The 17,006-nt window shown below is 53.4% G+C and overlaps 1 protein-coding gene across 2 annotated transcripts in view; it reads right to left on the minus strand.

Annotated features, from left to right (window-relative positions):
- LOC106604060 (multidrug and toxin extrusion protein 1) overlaps window positions 1-17,006 on the minus strand; it is a 65,712-nt gene that overhangs the window by 42,112 nt on the left and 6,594 nt on the right. For both annotated transcript variants that reach the window (XR_006769704.2, XM_045717483.2), the window contains exons 7-8: window positions 15,163-15,260; window positions 9,490-9,587 (exon numbers count right to left, since the gene is read on the minus strand). Coding sequence is in view for 1 of the 2 variants with exons in the window: in XM_045717483.2 (XP_045573439.1) it covers window positions 9,490-9,587; window positions 15,163-15,260 (196 nt within the window). In the remaining variant the exon portion in view is untranslated. The remainder of the gene's footprint in view (window positions 1-9,489; window positions 9,588-15,162; window positions 15,261-17,006) is intronic.

The following is a 17,006-nucleotide window of genomic DNA, read 5'->3' on the forward strand; positions in this document are numbered from 1 at the left end:
ATGGCAGGTTAGTGGAGTGATACAGAACCTTGATATGGCAGGTTAGTGGAGTGATACAGAACCTTGATATGGCAGGTTAGTGGTGATACAGAACCTTGATATGACAGGTTAGTGGAGTGATACAGAACCTTGATATGGCAGGTTAGTGGAGTGATACAGAACCTTGATATGGCAGGTTAGTGGTGATACAGAACCTTGATATGGCAGGTTAGTGGAGTGATACAGAACCTTTGATATGGCAGGTTAGTGGAGTGATACAGAACCTTGATATGGCAGGTTAGTGGTGATACAGAACCTTTGATATGGCAGGTTAGTGGAGTGATACAGAACCTTTGATATGGCAGGTTAGTGGAGTGATACAGAACCTTTGATATGGCAGGTTAGTGGAGTGATACAGAACCTTGATATGGCAGGTTAGTGGTGATACAGAACCTTGATATGGCAGGTTAGTAGAGTGATACAGAACCTTTGATATGGCAGGTTAGTGGAGTGATACAGAACCTTGATATGGCAGGTTAGTGGAGTGATACAGAACCTTGTACTTTAGGGTTTCCCAATCCTGGTCTCCAACCACAGGCCTCGTGCTACACACCGGATTCAAACTAAAGGCTCAATGATACATTTATTAGCTTAATGAAGAATATTAGCGCTACGGAAAAACCAGAAACGTGCATCCCTTTGGGTTCCCAGGAGCAGGATTGGGAATCCCTGTAGTGCAATGGAACAGAACAGACTTGCTACTCTTCTCTCAGATAGATGATATGTTCACACACAGCTGGACTCTGGCCTGGGGCCGGAGATCAAATACAACCTCAACATTATAGACCATCTCTGACCAAACTACAACCAAAGTTGACCAGTTATGTCATAACGTGAACAAAGCCATCCTGTTAGTGTCCCTCCATCCCTCCCTCCATCCCTCCCTCCCTCGTGGTTGAAGAGTAACCGTGTGATATAACATCCCCTGTCAGATATTACTATGACGCTGAGACGCCAGGAGAGGACATCTGCCCTGATCTCACTGCTTTTAAGGGTACATGGTAGGAGCTAAGGGGTAGTGGCTAGGGGGTTAGGGGGTAGAGGCTAGGGGGTTAGGGGGTAGAGGCTAGGGGGTTAGGGGGTAGAGGCTAGGGGGTTAGGGGGTAGAGGCTAGGGGAAGGTGCTGGGGGTTAGGGAGTAGAGGCTAGGGGAAGGTGCTGGGGGTTAGGGGGTAGAGGCTAGGGGAAGGTGCTGGGGGTTAGGGGGTAGTGGCTAGGGGAAGGTGCTGGGGGTTAGGGGGTAGAGGCTAGGGGAAGGTGCTGGGGGTTAGGGGGTAGAGGCTAGGGGAAGGTGCTGGGGGTTAGGGGGTAGAGGCTAGGGGAAGGTGCTGGGGGTTAGGGGGTAGAGGTTAGGGGAAGGTGCTGGGGGTTAGGGAGTAGAGGCTAGGGGAAGGTGCTGGGGGTTAGGGGGTAGAGGCTAGGGGAAGGTGCTGGGGGTTAGGGGGTAGTGGCTAGGGGAAGGTGCTGGGGGTTAGGGGGTAGAGGCTAGGGGAAGGTGCTGGGGGTAGAGGCTAGGGGAAGGTGCTGGGGGTTAGGGGGTAGAGGCTAGGGGAAGGTGCTGGGGGTTAGGGGGTAGAGGCTAGGGGAAGGTGCTGGGGGTTAGGGAGTAGAGGCTAGGGGAAGGTGCTGGGGGTTAGGGGGTAGTGGCTAGGGGAAGGTGCTGGGGGTTAGGGGGTAGAGGCTAGGGGAAGGTGCTGGGGGTTAGGGGTAGAGGCTAGGGGAAGGTGCTGGGGGTTAGGGGGTAGAGGCTAGGGGAAGGTGCTGGGGGTTAGGGGGTAGAGGCTAGGGGAAGGTGCTGGGGGTTAGGGGGTAGAGGCTAGGGGAAGGTGCTGGGGGTTAGGGGGTAGAGGCTAGGGGAAGGTGCTGGGGGTTAGGGGGTAGAGGCTAGGGGAAGGTGCTGGGGGTTAGGGAGTAGAGGCTAGGGGAAGGTGCTGGGGGTTAGGGGGTAGAGGCTAGGGGAAGGTGCTGGGGGTTAGGGGGTAGTGGCTAGGGGAAGGTGCTGGGGGTTAGGGGGTAGTGGCTAGGGGAAGGTGCTGGGGGTTAGGGGGTAGAGGCTAGAGGAAGGTGCTGGGGGTAGAGGCTAGGGGAAGGTGCTGGGGGTTAGGGGGTAGAGGCTAGGGGAAGGTGCTGGGGGTTAGGGGGTAGTGGCTAGGGGAAGGTGCTGGGGGTTAGGGGTAGAGGCTAGGGGAAGGTGCTGGGGGTTAGGGGGTAGTGGCTAGGGGAAGGTGCTGGGGGTTAGGGGGTAGAGGCTAGGGGAAGGTGCTGGGGGTTAGGGGGTAGAGGCTAGGGGAAGGTGCTGGGGGTTAGGGAGTAGAGGCTAGGGGAAGGTGCTGGGGGTTAGGGGGTAGTGGCAAGGGGAAGGTGCTGGGGGTTAGGGGGTAGAGGCTAGGGGAAGGTGCTGGGGGTTAGGGGGTAGAGGCTAGGGGAAGGTGCTGGGGGTTAGGGGGTAGAGGCTAGGGGAAGGTGCTGGGGGTTAGGGGTAGAGGCTAGGGGAAGGTGCTGGGGGTTAGGGGGTAGTGGCTAGGGGAAGGTGCTGGGGGTTAGGGGGTAGAGGCTAGGGGAAGGTGCTGGGGGTTAGGGGGTAGTGGCTAGGGGAAGGTGCTGGGGGTTAGGGGTAGTGGCTAGGGGAAGTTGCTGGGGGTTAGGGGGTAGAGCCTAGGGGAAGGTGCTGGGGGTTAGGGGTAGTGGCTAGGGGAAGGTGCTGGGGGTTAGGGGGTAGAGGCTAGGGGAAGGTGCTGGGGGTAGAGGCTAGGGGAAGGTGCTGGGGGTTAGGGGTAGTGGCTAGGGGAAGGTGCTGGGGGTTAAGGGGTAGAGGCTAGGGGAAGGTGCTGGGGGTTAGGGAGTAGAGGCTAGGGGAAGGTGCTGGGGGTTAGGGGGTAGTGGCTAGGGGAAGGTGCTGGGGGTTAGGGGGTAGAGGCTAGGGGAAGGTGCTGGGGGTTAGGGGTAGAGGCTAGGGGAAGGTGGGGGGGTTAGGGGTAGAGGCTAGGGGAAGGTGCTGGGGGTTAGGGGGTAGAGGCTAGGGGAAGGTGCTGGGGGTTAGGGGGTAGAGGCTAGGGGAAGGTGCTGGGGGTTAGGGGTAGAGGCTAGGGGAAGGTGCTGGGGGTTAGGGGGTAGTGGCTAGGGGAAGGTGCTGGGGGTTAGGGGGTAGTGGCTAGGGGAAGGTGCTGGGGGTTAGGGGGTAGTGGCTAGGGGAAGGTGCTGGGGGTTAGGGGGTAGAGGCTAGGGGAAGGTGCTGGGGGTTAGGGGTAGAGGCTAGGGGAAGGTGCTGGGGGTTTGGGGGTAGTGGCTAGGGGAAGGTGCTGGGGGTTAGGGGGTAGAGGCTAGGGGAAGGTGCTGGGGGTTAGGGGTAGAGGCTAGGGGAAGGTGCTGGGGGTTAGGGGGTAGTGGCTAGGGGAAGGTGCTGGGGGTTAGGGGGTAGAGGCTAGGGGAAGGTGCTGGGGGTTAGGGGGTAGAGGCTAGGGGAAGGTGCTGGGGGTTAGGGGGTAGAGGCTAGGGGAAGGTGCTGGGGGTTAGGGGGTAGTGGCTAGGGGAAGGTGCTGGGGGTTAGGGGGTAGTGGCTAGGGGAAGGTGCTGGGGGTTAGGGGTAGAGACTAGGGGAAGGTGCTGGGGGTTAGGGGGTAGTGGCTAGGGGAAGGTGCTGGGGGTTAGGGGGTAGAGGCTAGGGGAAGGTGCTGGGGGTTAGGGGTAGAGGCTAGGGGAAGGTGCTGGGGGTTAGGGGGTAGTGGCTAGGGGAAGGTGCTGGGGGTTAAGGGGTAGAGGCTAGGGGAAGGTGCTGGGGGTTAGGGAGTAGAGGCTAGGGGAAGGTGCTGGGGGTTAGGGGGTAGAGGCTAGGGGAAGGTGCTGGGGGTTAGGGGGTAGAGGCTAGGGGAAGGTGCTGGGGGTTAGGGGGTAGTGGCTAGGGGAAGGTGCTGGGGGTTAGGGGGTAGAGGCTAGGGGAAGGTGCTGGGGGTTAGGGGGTAGAGGCTAGGGGAAGGTGCTGGGGGTTAGGGGGTAGAGGCTAGGGGAAGGTGCTGGGGGTTAGGGGGTAGTGGCTAGGGGAAGGTGCTGGGGGTTAGGGGGTAGAGGCTAGGGGAAGGTGCTGGGGGTAGAGGCTAGGGGAAGGTGCTGGGGGTTAGGGGTAGTGGCTAGGGGAAGGTGCTGGGGGTTAAGGGGTAGAGGCTAGGGGAAGGTGCTGGGGGTTAGGGGGTAGAGGCTAGGGGAAGGTGCTGGGGGTTAGGGGGTAGAGGCTAGGGGAAGGTGCTGGGGGTTAGGGGGTAGAGGCTAGGGGAAGGTGCTGGGGGTTAGGGGGTAGAGGCTAGTGGAAGGTGCTGGGGGTTAGGGGGTAGAGGCTAGGGGAAGGTGCTGGGGGTTAGGGGGTAGTGGAAGGTGCTGGGGGTTAGGGGGTAGAGACTAGGGGAAGGTGCTGGGGGTTAGGGGGTAGTGGCTAGGGGAAGGTGCTGGGGGTTAAGGGGTAGAGGCTAGGGGAAGGTGCTGGGGGTTAGGGGGTAGAGGCTAGGGGAAGGTGCTGGGGGTTAGGGGGTAGAGGCTAGGGGAAGGTGCTGGGGGTTAGGGCGTAGAGGCTAGGGGAAGGTGCTGGGGGTTAGGGGGTAGAGGCTAGTGGAAGGTGCTGGGGGTTAGGGAGTAGAGGCTAGGGGAAGGTGCTGGGGGTTAGGGGGTAGAGGCTAGGGGAAGGTGCTGGGGGTTAGGGGGTAGAGGCTAGGGGAAGGTGCTGGGGGTTAGGGGTAGAGGCTAGGGGAAGGTGGGGGGGTTAGGGGTAGAGGCTAGGGGAAGGTGCTGGGGGTTAGGGGGTAGAGGCTAGGGGAAGGTGCTGGGGGTTAGGGGGTAGAGGCTAGGGGAAGGTGCTGGGGGTTAGGGGGTAGTGGCTAGGGGAAGGTGCTGGGGGTTAGGGGGTAGAGGCTAGGGGAAGGTGCTGGGGGTTAGGGGGTAGAGGCTAGGGGAAGGTGCTGGGGGTTAGGGGGTAGTGGCTAGGGGAAGGTGCTGGGGGTTAGGGAGTAGAGGCTAGGGGAAGGTGCTGGGGGTTAGGGGGTAGTGGCTAGGGGAAGGTGCTGGGGGTTAGGGGGTAGAGGCTAGGGGAAGGTGCTGGGGTTTAGGGGGTAGAGGCTAGGGGAAGGTGCTGGGGGTTAGGGGGTAGTGGCTAGGGGAAGGTGCTGGGGGTTAGGGGGTAGAGGCTAGGGGAAGGTGCTGGGGGTTAGGGGGTAGAGGCTAGGGGAAGGTGCTGGGGGTTAGGGGGTAGAGGCTAGGGGAAGGTGCTGGGGGTTAGGGGGTAGAGGCTAGGGGAAGGTGCTGGGGATTAGGGGGTAGAGGCTAGGGGAAGGTGCTGGGGGTTAGGGGGTAGAGGCTAGGGGAAGGTGCTGGGGGTTAGGGGGTAGTGGCTAGGGGAAGGTGCTGGGGGTTAGGGTGTAGAGGCTAGGGGAAGGTGCTGGGAGTTAGGAGTAGAGGCTAGGGGAAGGTGCTGGGGGTTAGGGAGTAGAGGCTAGGGGAAGGTGCTGGGGGTTAGGGGGTAGTGGCTAGGGGAAGGTGCTGGGGGTTAGGGGGTAGAGGCTAGGGGAAGGTGCTGGGGGTTAGGGGGTAGTGGCTAGGGGAAGGTGCTGGGGGTTAGGGGGTAGAGGCAAGGGGAAGGTGCTGGGGGTTAGGGGGTAGAGGCTAGTGGAAGGTGCTGGGGGTTAGGGGGTAGTGGCTAGGGGAAGGTGCTGGGGGTTAGGGGGTAGTGGCTAGGGGAAGGTGCTGGGGGTTAGGGGGTAGAGGCTAGGGGAAGGTGCTGGGGGTTAGGGAGTAGAGGCTAGGGGAAGGTGCTGGGGGTTAGGGGTAGTGGCTAGGGGAAGGTGCTGGGGGTTAGGGGGTAGAGGCTAGGGGAAGGTGCTGGGGGTTAGGGAGTAGAGGCTAGGGGAAGGTGCTGGGGGTTAGGGGGTAGAGGCTAGGGGAAGGTGCTGGGGGTTAGGGGGTAGAGGCTAGGGGAAGGTGCTGGGGGTTAGGGGGTAGAGGCTAGGGGAAGGTGCTGGGGGTTAGGGGGTAGAGGCTAGGGGAAGGTGCTGGGGGTTAGGGGGTAGAGGCTAGGGGAAGGTGCTGGGGGTTAGGGGGTAGAGGCTAGGGGAAGGTGCTGGGGGTTAGGGGGTAGTGGCTAGGGGAAGGTGCTGGGGGTTAGGGCGTAGAGGCTAGGGGAAGGTGCTGGGGGTTAGGGGGTAGTGGCTAGGGGAAGGTGCTGGGGGTTAAGGGGTAGAGGCTAGGGGAAGGTGCTGGGGGTTAGGGGGTAGTGGCTAGGGGAAGGTGCTGGGGGTTAGGGGGTAGTGGCTAGGGGAAGGTGCTGGGGGTTAGGGTGTAGAGGCTAGGGGAAGGTGCTGGGGGTTAGGGGGTAGAGGCTAGGGGGTTAGGGGGTAGTGGCTAGGGGAAGGTGCTGGGGGTTAGGGGGTAGAGGCTAGGGGAAGGTGCTGGGGGTTAGGGGGTAGAGGCTAGGGGAAGGTGCTGGGGGTTAGGGAGTAGAGGCTAGGGGAAGGTGCTGGGGGTTAGGGGGTAGTGGCTAGGGGAAGGTGCTGGGGGTTAGGGGGTAGTGGCTAGGGGAAGGTGCTGGGGGTTAGGGGTAGTGGCTAGGGGAAGGTGCTGGGGGTTAGGGGGTAGAGGCTAGGGGAAGGTGCTGGGGGTTAGGGGGTAGAGGCTAGGGGAAGGTGCTGGGGGTTAGGGGGTAGTGGCTAGGGGAAGGTGCTGGGGGTTAGGGGGTAGAGGCTAGGGGAAGGTGCTGGGGGTTAGGGGGTAGAGGCTAGGGGAAGGTGCTGGGGGTTAGGGGGTAGAGGCTAGGGGAAGGTGCTGGGGGATGGGGGTAGAGGCTAGGGGAAGGTGCTGGGGGTTAGGGGGTAGAGGCTAGGGGAAGGTGCTGGGGGTTAGGGGGTAGAGGCTAGGGGAAGGTGCTGGGGGTTAGGGGGTAGAGGCTAGGGGAAGGTGCTGGGGGTTAGGGGGTAGTGGCTAGGGGAAGGTGCTGGGGGTTAGGGGGTAGAGGCTAGGGGAAGGTGCTGGGGGTTAGGGGGTAGAGGCTAGGGGAAGGTGCTGGGGGTTAGGGGGTAGTGGCTAGGGGAAGGTGCTGGGGGTTAGGGGGTAGTGGCTAGGGGGTTAGGGGGTAGTGGCTAGGGGAAGGTGCTGGGGGTTAGGGGGTAGAGGCTAGGGGAAGGTGCTGGGGGTTAGGGGTAGTGGCTAGGGGAAGGTGCTGGGGGTTAGGGGGTAGTGGCTAGGGGAAGGTGCTGGGGGTTAGGGTGTAGAGGCTAGGGGAAGGTGCTGGGGGTTAGGGGGTAGAGGCTAGGGGAAGGTGCTGGGGGTTAGGGGGTAGAGGCTAGGGGAAGGTGCTGGGGGTTAAGGGGTAGAGGCTAGGGGAAGGTGCTGGGGGTTAGGGGGTAGTGGCTAGGGGAAGGTGCTGGGTGTTAGGGTGTAGAGGCTAGGGGAAGGTGCTGGGGGTTAGGGTGTAGAGGCTAGGGGAAGGTGCTGGGGGTTAGGGGGTAGTGGCTAGGGGAAGGTGCTGGGGGTTAGGGGGTAGAGGCTAGGGGAAGGTGCTGGGGGTTAGGGAGTAGAGGCTAGGGGAAGGTGCTGGGTGTTAGGGGGTAGAGGCTAGGGGAAGGTGCTGGGGGTTAGGGTGTAGAGGCTAGGGGAAGGTGCTGGGGGTTAGGGGGTAGTGGCTAGGGGAAGGTGCTGGGGGTTAGGGGGTAGAGGCTAGGGGAAGGTGCTGGGGGTTAGGGGGTAGTGGCTAGGGGAAGGTGCTGGGGGTTAGGGGGTAGTGGCTAGGGGGTTAGGGGGTAGTGGCTAGGGGAAGGTGCTGGGGGTTAGGGGGTAGAGGCTAGGGGAAGGTGCTGGGGGTTAGGGGTAGTGGCTAGGGGAAGGTGCTGGGGGTTAGGGGGTAGTGGCTAGGGGAAGGTGCTGGGGGTTAGGGTGTAGAGGCTAGGGGAAGGTGCTGGGGGTTAGGGGGTAGAGGCTAGGGGAAGGTGCTGGGGGTTAGGGGGTAGAGGCTAGGGGAAGGTGCTGGGGGTTAAGGGGTAGAGGCTAGGGGAAGGTGCTGGGGGTTAGGGGGTAGTGGCTAGGGGAAGGTGCTGGGTGTTAGGGTGTAGAGGCTAGGGGAAGGTGCTGGGGGTTAGGGTGTAGAGGCTAGGGGAAGGTGCTGGGGGTTAGGGGGTAGTGGCTAGGGGAAGGTGCTGGGGGTTAGGGGGTAGAGGCTAGGGGAAGGTGCTGGGGGTTAGGGAGTAGAGGCTAGGGGAAGGTGCTGGGTGTTAGGGGGTAGAGGCTAGGGGAAGGTGCTGGGGGTTAGGGTGTAGAGGCTAGGGGAAGGTGCTGGGGGTTAGGGGGTAGTGGCTAGGGGAAGGTGCTGGGGGTTAGGGGGTAGAGGCTAGGGGAAGGTGCTGGGGGTTAGGGGTAGTGGCTAGGGGAAGGTGCTGGGGGTTAGGGGGTAGTGGCTAGGGGAAGGTGCTGGGGGTTAGGGTGTAGAGGCTAGGGGAAGGTGCTGGGGGTTAGGGGGTAGTGGCTAGGGGAAGGTGCTGGGGGTTAGGGGGTAGAGGCTAGGGGAAGGTGCTGGGGGTTAGGGGGTAGAGGCTAGGGGAAGGTGCTGGGGGTTAGGGGGTAGTGGCTAGGGGAAGGTGCTGGGGGTTAGGGGGTAGAGGCTAGGGGAAGGTGCTGGGGGTTAGGGGGTAGAGGCTAGGGGAAGGTGCTGGGGGTTAGGGGTAGTGGCTAGGGGAAGGTGCTGGGGGTTAGGGGGTAGAGGCTAGGGGAAGGTGCTGGGGGTTAGGGGGTAGAGGCTAGGGGAAGGTGCTGGGGGTTAGGGGTAGAGGCTAGGGGAAGGTGCTGGGGGTTAGGGGGTAGTGGCTAGGGGAAGGTGCTGGGGGTTAGGGGGTAGTGGCTAGGGGAAGTTGCTGGGGGTTAAGGGGTAGTGGCTAGGGGAAGGTGCTGGGGGTTAAGGGGTAGAGGCTAGGGGAAGGTGCTGGGGGTTAGGGGGTAGAGGAAGGTGCTGGGGGTTAGGGGTAGAGGCTAGGGGAAGGTGCTGGGGGTTAGGGGGTAGTGGCTAGGGGAAGGTGCTGGGGGTTAGGGGTAGTGGCTAGGGGAAGGTGCTGGGGGTTAGGGGGTAGAGGCTAGGGGAAGGTGGGGGGGTTAGGGGGTAGAGGCTAGGGGAAGGTGCTGGGGGTTAGGGGGTAGAGGCTAGGGGAAGGTGCTGGGGGTTAGGGGGTAGAGGCTAGGGGAAGGTGGGGGGGTTAGGGGGTAGAGGCTAGGGGAAGGTGGGGGGGTTAGGGGGTAGAGGCTAGGGGAAGGTGCTGGGGGTTAGGGGGTAGAGGCTAGGGGAAGGTGGGGGGGTTAGGGGGTAGAGGCTAGGGGAAGGTGGGGGGGTTAGGGGGTAGAGGCTAGGGGAAGGTGCTGGGGGTTAGGGGGTAGTGGCGAGGGGCTAATGTTCAGGTAATAGGTGCTTGTGGTTAGGAGTTAGAGTTACACATACCTTCCCAGGTGGCCTTGTGCAGACCCTGCCAGACAATATAGCAGTAGAGAAAGACAGCCAGGGAGTACTGGGAGATGGAGTTGGCTGCAGCAGAACCACTGAGACAGATAGAGACAGAGATATATAAAGTAAAGTAGTACTGGGAGATGGAGTTACCTCTATAGCCCAGTACCTCTATAGCCCAGTACCTCTGTAGACCAGTACCTCTGTAGACCAGTACCTCTATAGACCAGTACCTCTATAGACCAGTACCTCTATAGACCAGTACTAACAACCCAAACTTCAATAGACCTGTACTTCGATATTGCTAGGCTATATTGTTTCATTTGACTGTGAAAACCACAGGTTCTTTCAAGTTCCGGACTGTATTTTCAGAAGTTTTGTGAATAAATAAAGTTTCTACGCAATTAGACTACATGTTATTGGAGTTGTTTTTTATTTATTTCACCTTTATTTAACCAGGTAGTCTAGTGGAGAACAAGTTCTTTATTTAACCAGGTAGTCTAGTGGAGAACAAGTCCTTTATTTAACCAGGTGGCTAGTGGAGAACAAGTCCTTTATTTAACCAGGTGGCTAGTGGAGAACAAGTCCTTTATTTAACCAGGTGGCTAGTGGAGAACAAGTCCTTTATTTAACCAGGTAGGCTAGTTGAGAACAAGTCCTTTATTTCACCAGGTGGCTAGTGGAGAACAAGTCCTTTATTTAACCAGGTAGGCTAGTTGAGAACAAGTCCTTTATTTCACCAGGTGGCTAGTGGAGAACAAGTCCTTTATTTAACCAGGTAGGCTAGTGGAGAACAAGTCCTTTATTTAACCAGGAGGGCTAGTGGAGAACCAGTCCTTTATTTAACCAGGTGGCTAGTGGAGAACAAGTCCTTTATTTAACCAGGTAGGCTAGTGGAGAACAAGTCCTTTATTTAACCAGGAGGGCTAGTGGAGAACCAGTCCTTTATTTAACCAGGTGGGCTAGTGGAGAACAAGTCCTTTATTTAACCAGGTGGCCAGTGGAGAACAAGTCCTTTATTTAACCAGGTGGCCAGTAGAGAACAAGTCCTTTATTTAACCAGGTAGGCCAGTTGAGAACAAGTCCTTTATTTAACCAGGTGGCCAGTGGAGAACAAGTCCTTTATTTAACCAGGTAGGCTAGTGGAGAACAAGTCCTTTATTTAACCAGGTTAGGCTAGTTGAGAACAAGTCCTTTATTTAACCAGGTGGGCTAGTGGAGAACAAGCCCTTTATTTAACCAGGTAGGCTAGTGGAGAACAAGTCCTTTATTTAACCAGGTGGCCAGTTGAGAACAAGTCCTTTATTTAACCAGGGAGGCCAGTTGAGAACAAGTCCTTTATTTAACCAGGTGGCTAGTAGAGAACAAGTCCTTTATTTAACCAGGTAGGCTAGTGGAGAACAAGTCCTTTATTTAACCAGGTGGGCTAGTGGAGAACAAGTCCTTTATTTAACCAGGTGGCCAGTGGAGAACAAGTCCTTTATTTAACCAGGTGGGCTAGTGGAGAACAAGTCCTTTATTTAACCAGGTAGGCTAGTGGAGAACAAGTCCTTTATTTAACCAGGTGGCTAGTGGAGAACAAGTCCTTTATTTAACCAGGTAGGCTAGTGGAGAACAAGTCCTTTATTTAACCAGGTAGGCTAGTGGAGAACAAGTCCTTTATTTAACCAGGTAGGCTAGTGGAGAACAAGTCCTTTATTTAACCAGGTGGCCAGTGGAGAACAAGTCCTTTATTTAACCAGGTGGGCTAGTGGAGAACAAGTCCTTTATTTAACCAGGTAGGCTAGTGGAGAACAAGTCCTTTATTTAACCAGGTGGCTAGTGGAGAACAAGTCCTTTATTTAACCAGGTAGGCTAGTGGAGAACAAGTCCTTTATTTAACCAGGTAGGCTAGTTGAGAACAAGTCCTTTATTTAACCAGGTAGGCTAGTGGAGAACAAGTCCTTTATTTAACCAGGAGGCTAGTGGAGAACAAGTCCTTTATTTAACCAGGTGGCCAGTAGAGAACAAGTCCTTTATTTAACCAGGTAGGCCAGTTGAGAACAAGTCCTTTATTTAACCAGGTGGCCAGTGGAGAACAAGTCCTTTATTTAACCAGGTGGGCTAGTTGAGAACAAGTCCTTTATTTAACCAGGTAGGCCAGTGGAGAACAAGTCCTTTATTTAACCAGGTAGGCTAGTGGAGAACAAGTCCTTTATTTAACCAGGTTAGGCTAGTTGAGAACAAGTCCTTTATTTAACCAGGTGGGCTAGTGGAGAACAAGCCCTTTATTTAACCAGGTAGGCTAGTGGAGAACAAGTCCTTTATTTAACCAGGTGGCCAGTTGAGAACAAGTCCTTTATTTAACCAGGGAGGCCAGTTGAGAACAAGTCCTTTATTTAACCAGGTGGCTAGTAGAGAACAAGTCCTTTATTTAACCAGGTAGGCTAGTGGAGAACAAGTCCTTTATTTAACCAGGTGGGCTAGTGGAGAACAAGTCCTTTATTTAACCAGGTGGCCAGTGGAGAACAAGTCCTTTATTTAACCAGGTGGGCTAGTGGAGAACAAGTCCTTTATTTAACCAGGTAGGCTAGTGGAGAACAAGTCCTTTATTTAACCAGGTGGCTAGTGGAGAACAAGTCCTTTATTTAACCAGGTAGGCTAGTGGAGAACAAGTCCTTTATTTAACCAGGTAGGCTAGTGGAGAACAAGTCCTTTATTTAACCAGGTAGGCTAGTGGAGAACAAGTCCTTTATTTAACCAGGTGGCCAGTGGAGAACAAGTCCTTTATTTAACCAGGTGGGCTAGTGGAGAACAAGTCCTTTATTTAACCAGGTAGGCTAGTGGAGAACAAGTCCTTTATTTAACCAGGTGGCTAGTGGAGAACAAGTCCTTTATTTAACCAGGTAGGCTAGTGGAGAACAAGTCCTTTATTTAACCAGGTAGGCTAGTTGAGAACAAGTCCTTTATTTAACCAGGTAGGCTAGTGGAGAACAAGTCCTTTATTTAACCAGGAGGCTAGTGGAGAACAAGTCCTTTATTTAACCAGGAGGCTAGTGGAGAACAAGTCCTTTATTTAACCAGGTGGGCTAGTGGAGAACAAGTCCTTTATTTAACCAGGTAGGCTAGTGGAGAACAAGTCCTTTATTTAACCAGGTTAGGCTAGTTGAGAACAAGTCCTTTATTTAACCAGGTAGGCCAGTTGAGAACAAGTTCTCATTTACAACTGCGACCTGGCCAAGATAAAGCAAAGCAGTGCGACAAAAACAACACAAAGTTACACATAAACAAACGTACAGTCAATAACACAATACAAAAATCTATGTACAGTGTGTGCAAATGTAGAAGAGTAGTGAGGTAGGCAATAAAATGGCCATGGAGGCAAAATAATTACAATTTAGCGTTAATACTGGAGTGATAGATGTGCAGATGATGATGTGCAAGTAGAGATACTGGGGTGCAAAAGAGCAAGAGGATAAATAATAATATGGGGATGAGGTAGTTGGGTGGGCTATTTACAGATTGGCTGTGTACAGGTACAGTGATCAGTAAGCTGCTCTGACAGCTGATGCTTAAAGTTATTGAGGGAGATATAAGACTCCAGCTTCAGTGATTTTTGCATTTCGTTCCAGTCATTGGTAGCAGAGAACTGGAAGGAAAGGCGGCCAAAGGAGGAACTGGCTTTGGGGATGACAAGTGAAATATACCTGCTGGAGCGTGTGCTACGGGTGGGTGCTGCTATGGTGACCAGTGAGCTGAGATAAGGCAGGGTTTTACCTAGCAGAGATTTGTAGATGACCTGGAGCCAGTGGGTTTGGCGACGAATATGTAGTGAGGGCCAGCCAACGAGAGCGTACAGGTCGCAATGGTGGGTAGTATATGGGGCTTTGGTGACAAAACGGATGGCACTGTGATAGACTACATCCAATTTGCTGAGTAGAGTGTTGGAGGCTATTTTATAGATGACATCACCGAAGTCGAGGATCGGTAGGATGGTCAGTTTTACGAGGGTATGTTTGGCAGCATGAGTGAAAGATGCTTTGTTGCAAAGTAGGAAGCTGATTCTAGATTTAATTTTGGATTGGAGATGTTTAATGTGAGTCTGGAAGGAGAGTTTACAGTCTAACCAGACACCTAGGTATTTGTAGTTGTCCACATATTCTAAGTCAGAACCGTCCAGAGTAGTGATGCTAGTCGGGCAGGTGTGGGCAGCAATCGGTTGAAGAGCATGCATTTAGTTTTACTTGCATTAAAAGCAGTTGGAGGCCACGGAAGGAGAGTTGTATGGCATTGAAGCTCGTTTGGAGGTTTGTTAACACAGTGTCCAAAGAAGGGCCAGATGTATACAGAATGGTGTCGTCTGCATAGAGGTGGATCAGAGAATCACCAGCAGCAAGAGCGACATCAAGCATAGGGTTGCAATAAGACTGAAGCATAGGGTTGCAATAAGACTGAAGCATAGGGTTGCAATAAGACTGAAGCGTAGGGTTGCAATAAGACTGAAGCGTAGGGTTGCAATAAGACTGAAGCGTAGGGTTGCAATAAGACTGAAGCATAGGGTTGCAATAAGACTGAAGCGTAGGGTTGCAATAAGACTGAAGCGTAGGGTTGCAATAAGACTGAAGCATAGGGTTGCAATAAGACTGAAGCATAGGGTTGCAATAAGACTGAAGCGTAGGGTTGCCATAAGACTGAAGCATAGGGTTGCAATAAGACTGAAGCATAGGGTTGCAATAAGACTGAAGAATAGGGTTGCAATAAGACTGAAGCGTAGGGTTGCAATAAGACTGAAGCGTAGGGTTGCCATAAGACTGAAGCGTAGGGTTGCAATAAGACTGAAGCATAGGGTTGCAATAAGACTGAAGCATAGGGTTGCAATAAGACTGAAGCATAGGGTTGCAATAAGACTGAAGCGTAGGGTTGCCATAAGACTGAAGCATAGGGTTGCAATAAGACTGAAGCATAGGGTTGCAATAAGACTGAAGAATAGGGTTGCAATAAGACTGAAGCGTAGGGTTGCAATAAGACTGAAGCATAGGGTTGCAATAAGACTGAAGAATAGGGTTGCAATAAGACTGAAGCGTAGGGTTGCAATAAGACTGAAGCGTAGGGTTGCCATAAGACTGAAGCGTAGGGTTGCAATAAGACTGAAGCATAGGGTTGCAATAAGACTGAAGCATAGGGTTGCAATAAGACTGAAGCATAGGGTTGCAATAAGACTGAAGCGTAGGGTTGGCATAAGACTGAAGCATAGGGTTGCAATAAGACTGAAGCATAGGGTTGCAATAAGACTGAAGAATAGGGTTGCAATAAGACTGAAGCGTAGGGTTGCAATAAGACTGAAGCATAGGGTTGCAATAAGACTGAAGCATAGGGTTGCAATAAGACTGAAATGGGGAAATTAAAGTCCCGTGGTAAAACTATAAAATAGCTCCACTATGAGTGAAATGTAAATATTTAATATATTAATTGAATAGCGATGACAGACTTTCAGAAAATACATTTAAAATCATGTTTTAATGGGATTTTCTCCACCCTGCTCCATGACCTCCATTTCAAATATGGCTCCCAGTGTGGCTACTCCTGGGGTATAATGATGCATCTGGCAATTACTTCTCTCTATGTTCCTAGCCTAGATACAGAGTGGAAACCTCTGGTATCTACACTGAATGAATAGAATGTATAACTCACGCCACGCCCAGGTCCAGCACATAGAGGAAGATGAAGTTGATGAGAGCATTGAAAATGTTCCCCACCACTCCTACTAGCACTGTAGGCCAGATGATACCCTGGAGAACAAAACACAACATTATCTATAGATCCACCACTCCTGTTACCGCTGTAGGACCAGATGTTATCTATAGACCCACCACTCCTATTACCACTGTAGGACCAGATGTTGTTATCTATAGACCCACCACTCCTATTACCACTGTAGACCAGATGTTGTCCATAGACCCACCACTCCTATTACCACTGTAGACCAGATGTTATCTATAGACCCACCACTCCTATTACCACTGTAGACCAGATGTTGTTATCTATAGACCCACCACTCCTATTCCCACTGTAGACCAGATGTTGTTATCTATAGACCCACCACTCCTATTACCACTGTAGGGACAGATGTTATCTATAGACCCACCACTCCTATTACCACTGTAGGACCAGATGTTATCTATAGACCCACCACTCCAATTCCCACTGTAGACCAGATGTTGTTATCTATAGACCCACCACTCCTATTACCACTGTAGACCAGATGTTATCTATAGACCCACCACTCCTATTACCACTGTAGACCAGATGTTATCTATAGACCCACCACTCCTATTCCCACTGTAGGACCAGATGTTATCTATAGACCCACCACTCCTATTACCACTGTAGACCAGATGTTATATATAGACCCACCACTCCTATTCCCACTGTAGACCAGATGTTATCTATAGACCCACCACTCAATACATTACAGATAGAGAGACCTGTCAGTTGTCCAGAACAAAACATTTTCTAAAGACATGTCCTCCTGATCAATAAATTATCAGCCTCCAGTATTTATGCTGCAGTAGTTTATATGTCGGGGGGGCTAGGGTCAGTCTGTTATATCTGGAGTATTTCTCCTGTCTTATCCGGTGTCCTCTGGGAATTTAAGTATGCTCTCTCTCTTTCTTTCTCTCTTTCTTTCTTTCTTTCTTTCTTTCTTTCTTTCTTTCTTTCTTTCTTTCTTTCTTTCTTTCTTTCTTTCTTTCTTTCTTTCTTTCTTTCTTTCTTTCTTTCTTTCTTTCTTTCTTGAGGACCTGAGCCTTAGGACCATATCTCAGGACTACCTGTCCTGATGACTCCGTGCTGTCCCCAGTCCACCTGGCCGTGCTGCTGCTCCAGTTTCAACTGTTCTGCCTATGGAACCCTGACCTGTTCACCGGACGTGCTACCTGTCCCAGACCTGCTGTTTTCTACTCTCTAGAGACAGCAGGAGCGGTAGAGATACTCTCAATGATCAGCTATGAAAAGCCAACTGACACTTACTCCTGAGGTGCTGACCTGTTGCACACTCAACAACCACTGTGATTATTATTATTTGACCCTGCTGGTCATCTATGAACATTTGAACATCTTGGCCATGTTCTGTTATAATCTCCACCCGGCACAGCCAGAAGAGGACTGGCCAGCCCTCATAGCCTGATTCCTCTCTAGGTTTCTTCCTAGGTTGTGGCCTTTCTAGGGAGTTTTTCCTAGCCACCATGCTTCTACACCTGCATTGCTTGTTGTTTGGGGTTTTAGGCTGGGTTTCTGTACAGCACTTTGTGACATCAGCTGACGTAAGGACTTAATAAATACATTTGATTGATTGACTATCTAAAGACCTGTCCTGATCATTAAAGTATCTAAAAACCTGTCCTTCTGATCAATACATTATCTAAAAACATTTCCTCCTGATCAATACATTATCTAAAGACCTGTCCTGATCAATACATTATCTAAAGACCTGTCCTGATCAATACATTATCTAAAGACCTGTCCTTCTGATCAAT

The sequence above is a fragment of the Salmo salar genome, chromosome 04, assembly GCF_965601325.2.
Source record: "Salmo salar chromosome 04, fSalSal1, whole genome shotgun sequence".
Classification (NCBI taxonomy): domain Eukaryota; kingdom Metazoa; phylum Chordata; class Actinopteri; order Salmoniformes; family Salmonidae; genus Salmo; species Salmo salar.